Source organism: Ictidomys tridecemlineatus, chromosome 4 (assembly GCF_052094955.1).
Source record: "Ictidomys tridecemlineatus isolate mIctTri1 chromosome 4, mIctTri1.hap1, whole genome shotgun sequence".
Lineage (NCBI taxonomy): Eukaryota > Metazoa > Chordata > Mammalia > Rodentia > Sciuridae > Ictidomys > Ictidomys tridecemlineatus.
The window spans coordinates 42,054,392-42,067,189 of NC_135480.1; the positions used below are offsets into that span (position 1 = coordinate 42,054,392).

At 41.8% G+C, this 12,798-nt stretch overlaps 1 protein-coding gene across 3 annotated transcripts in view; it reads right to left on the reverse strand.

Annotated features, from left to right (window-relative positions):
- Nucleotides 1–288: 288 nt before the first annotated feature.
- Nucleotides 289–12,798, reverse strand: part of Slc6a5 (solute carrier family 6 member 5) — a 54,791-nt gene continuing 42,281 nt past the window's right edge. For 2 of the 3 annotated variants that reach the window (XR_013437687.1, XR_013437688.1), the window contains 4 exons: nt 11,571–11,671; nt 7,318–7,485; nt 1,002–5,185; nt 289–437 (listed from right to left, as the gene is read on the reverse strand). Coding sequence is in view for 1 of the 3 variants with exons in the window: in XM_005335958.3 (XP_005336015.2) it covers nt 5,030–5,185; nt 7,318–7,485; nt 11,571–11,671 (425 nt within the window). In the remaining 2 variants the exon portion in view is untranslated. Of the gene's footprint in view, nt 438–500; nt 5,186–7,317; nt 7,486–11,570; nt 11,672–12,798 lie in introns of those variants that run through there. The other variant, XM_005335958.3, reaches the window with a different exon arrangement.

Genomic DNA, 12,798 nt, shown 5'->3' on the forward strand with positions numbered 1-12,798 from the left:
TCTGAGTTCCTTGAGATCTGGGACTGTTTTATTCAATTTTGCCTGGGGCCTAGCACTATGTAGGAGCTATGTAGATGTTTGCTAAATTGAAATAAAGCTGAATTGAAAACTGACAAAAATAATCATCAAAACACAAGGCCCAGTCCTTCTGTTCAGATCTCAGATCTACTCACATTCCCATTTCTCTCTCACTGTTCCCTTCTCTTCCCTCCTCCCCCTCTCCTCTCTCTCATTTTCTTGCTTTCTTCCCCATGAGGAGTAATTAATAATTCAGCAAACAATAGTGCATTCTGATGGTTAAGAATATAACAATTTAATTGATATTTGTTTCTGTAGCAGCACAACAATCTCTCATTTTCCCAGGAGGGCAATTTTCCACGGCTGTTCCAGGTTTTGCACAATAAAATAGATCAATCCTGGGGATACCTGAAGCCCTTCTGTTAAGGAAAAAAAAAAATGTGGTGGGTAAGGGTTTTGTAACAGACACAATACCGCAATCATCATGTTTTAAACACTGACATTTATTTAGGGTTTTTGGACTCATACATTATTAGGATAAATTCTAATTTATATCAGTATATAATAGGCAAATATATAATACAATAAATTGCATTTGTACACATAAATACAAAATTTGAGGTAGGGCCTCAAGAATAATGACTTCTTAAATGAATAATGCACAGTATATAATATGTACTCTATAAGATATATATATATATATGATGCATCATTTGTAACATAATATATTTTCTTCATGTACAGTTAATGAAAAAATAGAAGGACCTGATTAGGGAACATATCTTTATTCATGGGCAACAGTACCCACATAAGATGCTTGCATTTAGGACATTATCCAAGTACACAATTTAAGAATTCACCTATTCCTTGATAGGTCCATAATAAAGTGCAAAAAAAGACCAACAAATGAGAGACAAACAGTTTCTAGTCAATTACTACGTATCACCCTCACAATAAAATACACCTATAAGGCAAATGGTTACCTGAAGATGTATTTCATCCAGGGCAGGCAAATCCTACCACTGCTTGCTTTGCAGAGGTGATGAATGCCAATCTGAAAACACTTCCTCTTTGGCTGCAGGCTACTCAAAAGTGACTGAGCAGAGACCACCTTTCACAATTACTTGGTCTTTCTGGACAACCAAAGCAAAATCTGGGAAAGACAGGAAGCTTCATTTTCACAAATCTTAGGGTCACTCTGTGGGGGGATAAGTATCAACACTAAATCGCCTGCCTTTGCGTCCAGCCTGGAAGTTTTCTGCATGATACCCAGTGTGAAACACAGGAAACGCTCATTTGTTGGTCTTGACCCTTCGTCCCTGCAAGACACACTCCTCCCTTGCAGAACACCTTTGCTAGAGTCATCTGCCTCAAAGAAGCACATGGTGACTCAACTCCAGGTGTGATCCTGCCTTTTTGAGAACAGGGAACAACATTTATTGTGCTAGCCTCTGGGAAGAGGACAGAGACCAATGGCCAAGGGAACAAAGAGGAAAGAAAAACCTTAACATTAGGCATGGGAGAACCATGCCAACCGGAGAAGGTGGACAAGAAGGACTGAGGCACACGTAGATAACAGAACAAAAACAGACAAAAATTCACCTCCCAAAGCCACGTTGGCATAAGGACAACTCCAGTCTTATTCGTTTAAAGATCATCGTGCTGAACTCTTTTTAAAGTGCTGCTCACGGAAAAAACAAGTCGCTCTCATGTCTTATATATTAAAATCACATTGAAAATTTCAAATATATTGAGGTCATCAAGATTTTGCATTGACCACAGATTTCATGCAATAAGTAATTACAAAGGAAAAAGAAAGGACAATTACAAAAGACCAGAACTGGACACATTTGGACTTGACAAACACAAGGACCCTAAAGAGATTAGATTAAAAGTTACGAATATGTGAGACAAACATTTGCATAAGAAGCCACAATAGCAATAGTTAAGAAATATACATTTTTTTTCCTCCTTTAAGGATATTATAGGGTTACAATTTTTCACATATGGCTTGTTTTTCTCAGAATGGGTTTCTGGCATTTGTGGTGTTATGAAATTATCTCACAAGTGGAAAGTACCCACCACTCTGCACAAGTGAACCAGTGAAAGTCTTTCCTAAAAAAAAAAAAAATCCATTTTTCCTTCCATTTGAAGGGAAACCCTCAGGTGGCAGTTTATGACAGTGCTATCCATTTTCTTTTTACTCATTCATTTTTTTTTCTTCCAAGTGACTGTGCATTTTAATAGCATGGAAACGATCCATCTGGTGGTACATATCTCAGCTCTAAGCATCCCAGCCCAGTCCACGGGAGGTGTAACACTGTAGATACATGAAGACTGACGGCTCAGAACTGAACACATCCCTGCCAGGGGGAGCCTCAAAGGTAAACGTGGCTATAAAAAATCAACCTGGTCATCATTTCCAGGTAAGTTCAGAATCTTTCACCTAAGTGTGTCCCTTTAAGCAAATTTTTGTATGAAACTTGAAAATCACAGGAAATAGAGAAACAAGAGAAGCCCCAGCTGCTCGGTGGGCAGCTACTGGGTCTTTCCTAGAAAACTTCTAGTGAATACAAATATAACTACCTCCAAATACAAAACATACTGGCTAATGAGGAGTTCTCCATTCCTCAGAATTAAGTCAACTTTCAATTTGTACCTGGCAGCCTCCATGAGGCCCCCCTCCCCACTTTCTTTAATCACAACGGCTATAATTGGTGGGTGTTGGATTGGTGTCCAGCATCGTACTCCATTTTAGCCAAGTGGCAAGAGGAAAGCCAAAACCCACTCACCCTGACACAAACATCAATCCCATGAGAGAATGTTCATCAATTTAAGCTCTTTGCTTCAACCTTCAAATTAGAAAGACTGCAGTCAATTTCCAGGCCTAACTAATTCCTCCCCCATCTCTCACTTTGCCTGATAGCAATTGTAGAAGCTGATTTTTGCTACTACTCTACAACATCTGGAGCAGGAATGGGGGCTTCTCATCAGTATGGTTTTCTTGGGAAAATCAGGGTTGAGGGCAGACAGGTCAGGACAGCAAACCCTGGACAGGTGAGGCCAGAGCTTAGCTTCCTAAAACTGAGATTAGGGGAAGCTCAGGGTTTAGTCTCTGTGATAAGAGTCCAACAAGGTCTAGCTTTGGGAGACAGGGAAGAAAGGAGAACAAGGGGAACACACTGCAAACGAAAGACACGCAGACCTACACTTCAAAACTCAGTTTTGTTTCCTTTCCCAACACCTTTCACGGGCCACTCTGGAAAACTAGAAGTTGGAATCATTGTTGGCACATGGCAATGATATTTGTCCTAGAAAAGAGAGAGCTCAGGAAAATGAGTTGGGACATTTTATACAAATGAAGTCACTTCTCAAAAAATGTTTCATTAAAGTCTGTTGTTGGGTTTCATGACTGTCAAACCGGATGAAAATGTCATGCCAATATACAAGATTTGAACTGAAAACTTTGCCTGAGACCCTGTAATAATAAGATAAATGAGTGATAAAATGATTGAAATGGTCTCCCCTAAAGGAAACAATCTTAGGTTTAGATATTAATACTGTAAGGGGAAAAAAATAAAACCCAGACTACGCTATTCTAAACTCACCATCTCTATAGTGATTCATAAGATATTTATAAGGACAGAAAACACCACTACGAGTACACAATACATGAGCACATATCACATTTTTAAAATTTCATATATGCATGTTCAGGATACAAGAAGATAATAAAGGTTACAGCTTCGCCAATCTCCGCAGACACATGATCTGCTCTCATTAGAGTGCAGTTACAATGAGCACTGTGAATAGGGAACTCTTAAAATTGAATTGGCTAAATGTAGTCTTAAAAGCTATAGTCTTAATTGGCTCACTCACTACCTACCTAAGCTGTATTTATCAGAAATTTCTGTAAATACGATGACCTAAGATATACTACCAGAGCAGTGAATATTGTGGTTGCTTTCTATTAAACTCTTCACTTCTTTGATTCCTCCATGACCACAATTGGCAATGACTATGAATGAAAAAGTTAAGAGTAAAAATTGAGAAATTATCTTTGAAGAGTGTGTGGCCAGTGTGTATAACACCTAGACAAACCAGGGTAAATTTTATTTTCCCAGAGTCTGAAAGACAAGGTATCTACAGCTTATAGAAAGACATTCAGAAGAGAAGAAACAAAGGAATGTGACATTGAACCACAGTGCTAATGTCACGCAGAAATTAGAATGGTGCTCTACCGGTGACGTATGAAGTGAGACACAAATCACAGGATGGCTCCTTGGAGGGAGGTGGAAGAGATGTCCAAAAGTACTCACAAGTATAGTTGTTAAAAAGAATTTAAAGAAAACTGAGGGAAGAGAATAGACACTTCACTAGGATCCAACAGGTGTGGAGAGTGAAGCACATGATTTCGCGGTACACCTGGTCCAGAAGAAAGAAGGAGATGACCAATTGTGACTAGAAATATGAGCTTAACCACTTGTGGCATCTGAGTCTACTGGCCTTGTCTCGCATCCAAAATAATTCCTGGCCACTGCTATCCCTCTAAATGTACCCTGTCCTGAACTTTTTGTGTCTGAATGAAATCACTACGATGCTGATGAGTCCAAATTGACAGTCCTAAAATTCTGCCATTCAACGCATGCCTGACTGGCACCCCAAGGACAACACACAGTGGATGTCTGTCTACTGACCAAACCACACACACCAGCCAGCATTCACCTAGTTGACCCACCCCTGCATGATGAAGCACATGCTCAGAGGACCAACCCCTCCAGACACCGACACCATGGACACAGGCAAGCAGCGCTCCAAGTGGCCTGTGTGGCTCTCACTACAGCATGCGTCACGCGTCACTATACCTTACTTTTCTATGTAACCATCTCATGCACGGCTGTGAACCAAGATGTGGGGAGAAAGAAGGAAAATGGGAGGAAAGCTGGGGAAAATCTTAGGCAGAGGCAGACAGGAAAACAAGATTAAGTCTGGAATATCCCACAGCATTGGACTAGCACTGGGTGCCCAGTTCCAAATCCTTTACTGGCAGTTTGAGTCCCAGGGAAGAGGTGCCCAAGGGGTCAATCATGTTCTTGTAACGCTCCCCGCGGTGTTGGGCCAAGAACGGGCCCCAGTCGGGCTGTGGCGAGCACACCAACTTCAGCCTCTGTGGAGAAGTCAAAGACACACATGGTTACAGAAGTAATGCACCTCCCTCCCTTAGGGGCCACCCCCACCCAAGCTGCTTAGGACATTTGCCAGAACCCCTGCTTAGCCACGAGGCCCCCCACAAAACAGGCAGTTAGGAAGATCAGCCCTGTAACTGAGCTAGGCCAGGGACAAATAAAGAGGAGACTGCTTGGTTCACTTGAAATTATTTACATCATCCTGAAAGCGATATGACAATATTTCCGTGTTTGCCTTGAATAAGATTAATAGAGGATAAAGGGCCCAGATTTTAATTATACATTTTTTTTTCCTTCCAAAAGAAGGGAATCTGTGAGATTCCTCTCCACTGCTGAATTCAGCCTGGAAAAGACATGTGCTCAATTACTTTTGTTCTGTAGTCTCAACAGTGGGTTGCTGCATCAAAATAATTGGATTTTCTTTAGCATATTTCCCCAAAGTATATAAATGACCGGGAAAAAAAATCCCAACCCTAAAGATACATCGCCAAGAGTGAGCAGAGATTTTTAATTATCTGTTGACAAAAATATATGCTTCTGACTTGGTTCAGCAGTGCTGGTTCTTGCAGGAAAGCTGAAAATAATGGGAGTGTCTCTACTCCTTCAACTGAAATTTTTATGGAAAACATAATTTGACTGGAACATTTTCTAGGAAAAGGAAAGAAAACATATTTCTGACTACATAAGAGGGAATAATTATGTGTTTATTACCTATTAAAGTGAAGCTGGTTCTTATAGCTGTTAGTTTAATCTCCCCTTAATCATCAGTTTGCAACCTTTGTATCCCAAATCAACCATAATAAATTTATAGAGCCGACTCATCAGTTTAGAGAATTTCAGCCTAAGACAACAGTAGCAGAGGCTACCCCAGGTTCTGTTCAGAGGGAAAGAGATCTTTGCGCTTATTGGTGGGGAGCTTGATCTGAGGTGAGGGTGAGCAGCCCCTGGGGGTGAATGGGGCCAGGGTTAATTTACCTCAAAGGGATAATGAATGAACGGAGTTTCCTAAGGATTCACACTGGAGTACTGCTTCCTACACCTCTCCTTACCAATTCCATCTCCATCTGTAGGCCAATAAAAGCAAAAACTACCCCCACTCCATAAGTGGACATCTGTGTTGTGGACTTCTTGCGCACCTTACTTACTTCTGTCCTGCTTTTTCCTTCCCAAGCCTCTTCCTTTTATCATTCTGGCTGCCCAAAGGCAAAGCCCAGACAGCTGTTCTTCTCTGCCCTCTACTGACAGGTGTGTCTAAATCATCTGGAGATGATGCCAGGGTCCCCTTTCTCCAGGATCTTGGTTCAGTGGAACTGCCTATAGCCTGATGGTTCACATTTCCAACCAGCTCCCTGGTGGGCGCTCCCCCACACCTTAGGTAACAATGGTCTATTGTAAAACGCCAGGCCTTCAGGATGGAGGCAGGGCTGACTGATTCCTAGCATACCTGAGCAAGTGACTTCTCAAAAATAACCTGAGCATTCTTCACAGTGGCTCAACAAGCAGCAGTTACCATCCCATCTGCCCTGGGTGAAGGCGGGGATACTCTGCATTACAAATGGGAATGGGTCCAGCAAGGATTTGCTTTGATAAAGAAAAACAAGTCTCACCTCATTCCAGTTATATCCCGGAACTTACTACATTCTATAATATTGACATTAATCAGTCTGGACCCTCAGTCATTCCTAACACAGGGACAGTAGGAAGGGGTAGTAATTTCAAGCTTAACGGTAATAAATGTTCGGGAGGGAGGAGGCTTGGACAGAGAGGAACATCAGGAAAGAGGAATCTGATGTGTGGTTAAAAGAAACACTGGGATTTAAATTGTGGATGAGGGGAGAGGAGGAGGCACTCGGATCATTTATTCCCCAGAGCTGTCACTACACTGAGGAATAGCATAATAACAGCTCAGCCTGTGGATTGGCTGAGCCCCTCCATTAGAGGAATAATACATAATAAAAATGGGATTAATAGAAACAGTGGCAACTGTAATCACTTAATCACCGAGTCTCCCTCTTGAATAAGTTTACTGAATCTTTTGTTTTTTAATGCACAGAGCTTTTAGGGGCTTTCCCTTGGGAGAGGATGACAGAGGAAGGGAGGGGGGTAGAATTACCTCAATAAATCTGCCAGGTGCCAGATACATTTTTATCACAAACATAATTGGGATCCAGATAACAGAGCAGGCAAGCATTAGCCAGCCCAGCACCATGGACCAGTTAGGGTAGCGGTAAGATCCATAGGTCATGGGCTCCCACTGGTAAAAGCTGAAGCAAAGGATAAACTAGGAAGAAAAGAGAAAAGATATGCATTAGGGTAGTGAAGTGATTACTCACTCCTTCTACAGGCATGCGCTGAACCTGTTATGAGACGGATGCATTTGTATCTATTATCTCATTTTATACCATGTCAACTCTGAAACAGAATTTTCCAAAGGAAGAAACTGAATTTCCAGGAAATGAAGATGACACACACTTAGCTGCTGCCCCTGCATTTGCTGTCCCCTAGGAGCTGAGCCATATGTATGCATGTATATTCACACAGACAGGCTGAGAGGATAAGTCAGAAGGATTCACACCAAAGCAACTGATGGTGAGGCAGGGGAGGTTCTATGGGGTAGTCTGTACTTCCTATAGTGGATAATCAAGTTTTGTTATAAAAGAAAAAAATGGTTAAATTTACACATTTTATTTAAAAAAAATAATTGAATCTACTTGGCTTTTTCCTTGAGTGGGGAATGGCCCACATCCAGGAGCTGTCTCTAAAGCTAGCTAAATGAGACCCAAAGCGGTCCCCAAGCAGTGACTGAGCTGGAAGCCTGCTCCTACCTATAATAAGCTGTGGGACAAAGAGAGAAGATGCACAGCTCCCCTGTCAATGGACTCAAGGTGAATGGGCGTCACCACCCAACATCCAGCTAGACCCCAGAGACCTGAAGGCTAATCTTGGTTCTCCACTAATTAGCTGAGGGACCTTTATGTCTCAGACTTCTCTGCTATAAAATGGATATATTTCCCAGTGTGAATAAAGCACAGGGGTTTTCTGGGGAAAACAGTCTAAGTATTTACTCAAGAGTCCCCCTTCGATTTTAAGAGAGGTCATGATTTATTTTCTGCCCATTATTTCCTGTCACTATCCACTTTGGCTGCAGCTGCCATGAGGTTCCTGTGAAGGTCTGGCCAGTGCAGCTGGAGAGGAGCAAGGGAAGCAGATGCTGGGCACCTGCAAAGACAGAGAAAGGCTTCTAATTGCTCTGGTCAAGCTTTTTTGGGGGGTGTGGGGGGCATATCCCTGAGAAAATTATGTGACTCCTGTATGCATTCTTCCTACAGCAGCATCAGCCTGGACCAATTCATCCACTGAAATCCTCTTCTCAATTCCACCTTTCTCATCCTATCCTAAGCTATAAAATAACTGCCCCAGAAAAGATCAAAGGGAATTATGTCAGAAAAAAAATTTATATCTGGACATATTTTGGAAAAGCATGAAACACTATATAAATGCTAGGCATCTATGTTATCATTGCAAAGCCCAAGTGACCAGGACAAGTGATTATTTCAATGTAACAATAATTAAATATACCATTTCAAAGCAACATGAGTCTGAAGACAACTGTTGAAAAAATGCTTTTATGGAAAGAGATGTCTACTTTAGTCTTTAGTCCTCCTTTTAAACATTTGCCCCTAGAGTTATAAGCTTTATTAACCAGTCTATTGGAAGTATGGCCTAATGTAATTATGGTAAGCTGCTCCATTTCATTTACTATATAAATAGCAATACATCTGCTTATGTGTGTGCATAACTCAGTAACGTGATCTGACTATGTATACAATAATTGCATGGAGAATATTTATAACTCTATAAATCCATGAAGGCACATATAAAAATGATCAATTTTATTTCAGGGGCTCTGAGGTAATTTAAACCCATAATCTTAGCCTATTCTAGCATACCACAACTAACCATTTTACACAAGGGTAAATGGCAAAAACTAAGTGTTGGACTTAGTCCTTTGACACCCATTTCTAGTTACACAAATATCACGTCAAACTTATAGGCACAAACTTATTCTTTGCCAAATTCGTTCCCTTTTCCAAGGAAGGTTTGATTTAAAAAAAAAAAAGGGGGGGGGGGTATCAGGACCTCACTGGATCTGGCTGTTAGAGATGATAATTTAGCCACCAAGTCATTCTGACCTTTTGCTGATGGCAGCCAAAGAAGGTACCAGAAAGAGACCCATAGGTTGATGGTGATAATAGATTCAATGGCTTCAAATTGTCCCTACCTTCCAAACAACATGGAAGGGCAATCTGGTTCAAATATTTTCTGAAACCTCTCCATAACTTTCTCAGGATTCATATAATGAAAATCTAGGAAATTATAGCCTAATTTCCTAGAAACTGTCTCAAAAAACACAAGAAGTTCCTATAATTCCTCTTCCCTGGCATTCTGTTCACAAAGACTAGAGCTGTTTTAATCCAAACTGGCCAAACTCCACTCAGAAATGAGAGCTTGGGTGTTAGAAATGTATTAGAGCATGAACTTCAAGCCTAGAAAGCCCTAGGTTCAATCACTGGCTCTACAAGCCTTCTAGCCCGGGGCAAGTTCCTTAACCTCTTCAAGCCTCGGTGAACACAGCTGTGAATTGGAGAGAGAATCACCCACCAGGCAGAGTGGCCATAGACTTTGGGGATAATGTTTTAAATTGTAATAAACCTCAACACAGAGAAGTGCTGGTTATTACTGTGGTATTTTTTTCTGCAGAATATAATCAAATTCTCTGAAGCTCTTCTAGGATCGGAAGAAGCAAAAGAGAAGAATAAATCATGAGGGATAATAACTGGGAAAATATCCATGCTCAGCAGAGACAGGGACCGCTACTGTCCAGAGGGTCTCTGGTAGCAGAAGGCATTCTATGGGAGTGTTGCCCCCAGCAATGAGGAGGATCTTCACACACACCTCAGACCTGAACTCAAGGGGGTGAAAGCTATCTTAATCCTTTCCTATTCATGTCCCAAGCTGGTGGGGCTATTCAGACTAATTACAGCCTCTAAAATAGGGGTTCCGATGTGGATATGATGTTGATCTGGGGAATTAATAGTTTTTGTTTCTGAATTTCTAGCTTTTCAGAAAGAAGTATTATGATTATATTTCACTCTGGAAAGAAGAAATAAGGGAAGGAGGAAGGAAAAAGGAAGGAAGGAAGGAAGGAAGGAAGGAAGGAAGGAAGGAAGGAAGGAAGGAAGGAGGGAAGGAGGGAAGGAGGGAGGGAGGAAGGGAAGGAAAGAAGGAAGGAAGGAAGGAAGGAGGGAGGGAAGGAGGGAGGGAGGGAGGGAGGGAAGGAAAGAAGGAAGGAAGGAAGGAAGGAAGGAAGGAAGGAAGGAAGGAAGGAAGGAAGGAAGGAAGGAAGGAAGGAAATTTTCTTTGCGATTATACTTTCATCCGCCCTGTCTTGTGTTTCATAAGCAAAGCTGGTATCCTGCGTTCAAAGGTCTTAATCTGGTTTCTACTGCCACCTACTGGGTCAAGCAAAAATAACTGCCTCCTCTAGCCTTGCCAACATGACACTCCCAAGCCAAAGAAGAGAAAGGCAAGCCAAAGGGGAAGGGCAAGATCTCTGTTAATGACTGTGCTTGGAGAGCAAAGCGAGGCGAAATTGATGGCTTATGGCACAATAACAAAGGTGACAAGATGCAAGTATAAGCCCCTATGCAGAATTACTGACACGTGAAAGGTTCTGATCTTTAAAAAGATGAATGTCTGATGATCCCAAAATGTCATCTTCACACTTGAGGATGAAAAGATAGTTCTCCAAAGCAATAAAAATGAACAATAATGATCTCATTAATGCTCTCTTATCTGTACAGCAGCTGTACTGAGTAGTGGTTAGGAGCCAGACTGCCTGGGTTCAAATCCAGGCTGTTGCTAATTATTAGTGTACAAGTCATACCCTCTGGGTTTCAGTTTCCTCACCTGAAAAATGGATGTTAATTATAATGCCTGCCTCACGGGAATGCTGTGAGAAGGAAATGAGGCTATATGTATAAAGCACCTTGAACACAGCCTGAAACATGGTTAGCGTGTGGCAGCTTTGGGCTATGAATGCTGTCAATACATAAGGCAGACAGATATAAGGAAGGGTCAGTGTTCTGCAGGGGTACTCCAAAAGCCTATGCACTAATCCCTGACCATTTAAGCACCTTTAGGCATATCATTTCGCCTCTCTGAACCTTAGTTTCTTCACCTAAAAGACAAGGATAATACCCATCCCACCAGCTTCCCAGACTCATGCATACATGTTTTCAAACATCAAACATTGCATATATACATGCAAGGTGCTATTTGCATGAGAAAGCATGCAATCCTTACAGTTAAAATGGTTGGAGTTACAAATGCCCAGCAGACTTTCCAGAAAATGTTGGGCTGGAATCCAATCATCATCTCTATATCTTCACAGAATCTTTGCAAGCCTGCAATAGACAAGCAGAGACCAAGTCTGAGGTGCAGTGGCAGGGGCTAAGGAGAGAGCAGAGGGCAGGCACTCAAGCCCCTTACTCGAGAGCCATTGGCTAAGGATGGCCCCAGCCTGGTGTCAACATGACCCCTATTATGCAGGGAAAGAGCAGACAAATGACTCGTTGCCAGGAAGATTAGGGCAAATTGAACATTTAAATAGATATTACATACTCTCTGCAGTGAGGTTCAAAAATGTCAGCCCACAATGACATCTAAAAAGCTCATTTCCAGCCCAACCCAGGTGTCTTAGCACTGCCACAGCCTGCCATGTTCAAGTGCAAGAGGCTGTTTTGTGAGATGGCCTTATGTGCTTAGTGACTAGTCTGGCAAAACCAATTAAGATTGTGGTCAATAAACAGAGTGTATTATAAAAGCCCTGGGATTTAGAGTGAGAGTCACTGTACACTGGTTTCATGTCCCCACTCTCCCAATAAAACTCCTCCAGTGAGCCCAGTTATCTTTGCCCTTTTTAAGACAATCATGACAGGGGAAACCCAAAGCAAATTCCAAGTGGGCGTCACCCACTGTGTTGGGACTAAAGGGCTGCTGTCCTCTTGGACAACTGTATAAAGTAAAATGCAAAAGTGACAGTAATTTGGGGCCCACCCAACACCACCCCTGCATCCACTTGATTTAGGAAAGCTTCCTGGAAAGGAAAGGCCATTGAAAAATGTCTTGGAGCTGAGCTGTTCCTTGCATTCTTTCCTGAGCTTGTCAGAAGTGTGGCCTTCTCAGATCTGTGGAATGAATTATGCCAAAGGAACCGTAAAGGTCCCCCAAGTTCAAGCTCCTTTGTATTTAGCAGTTCTGAAAATCCATGCAGCTGTATACTCAAGATATGTGCTCCTTGCAGAGAAGAAGGAACCCTAGTACATTGTGGGCGGGAATATAAATTAGTATAGCCATTATGGATAACCTTCTGGAGGCTCTCAAAAAATTTTAAAAAATAGTTACCATAAGACCCAGCAGTCCTACTACTCGATATATATCCAAAGGATTTGAAATCAGTATGTTAGGATCTAAAACTTGAATCCCAATTCTGCAACCAACTCACTGTGTGACCTTACGTAAGTCCTCCCTC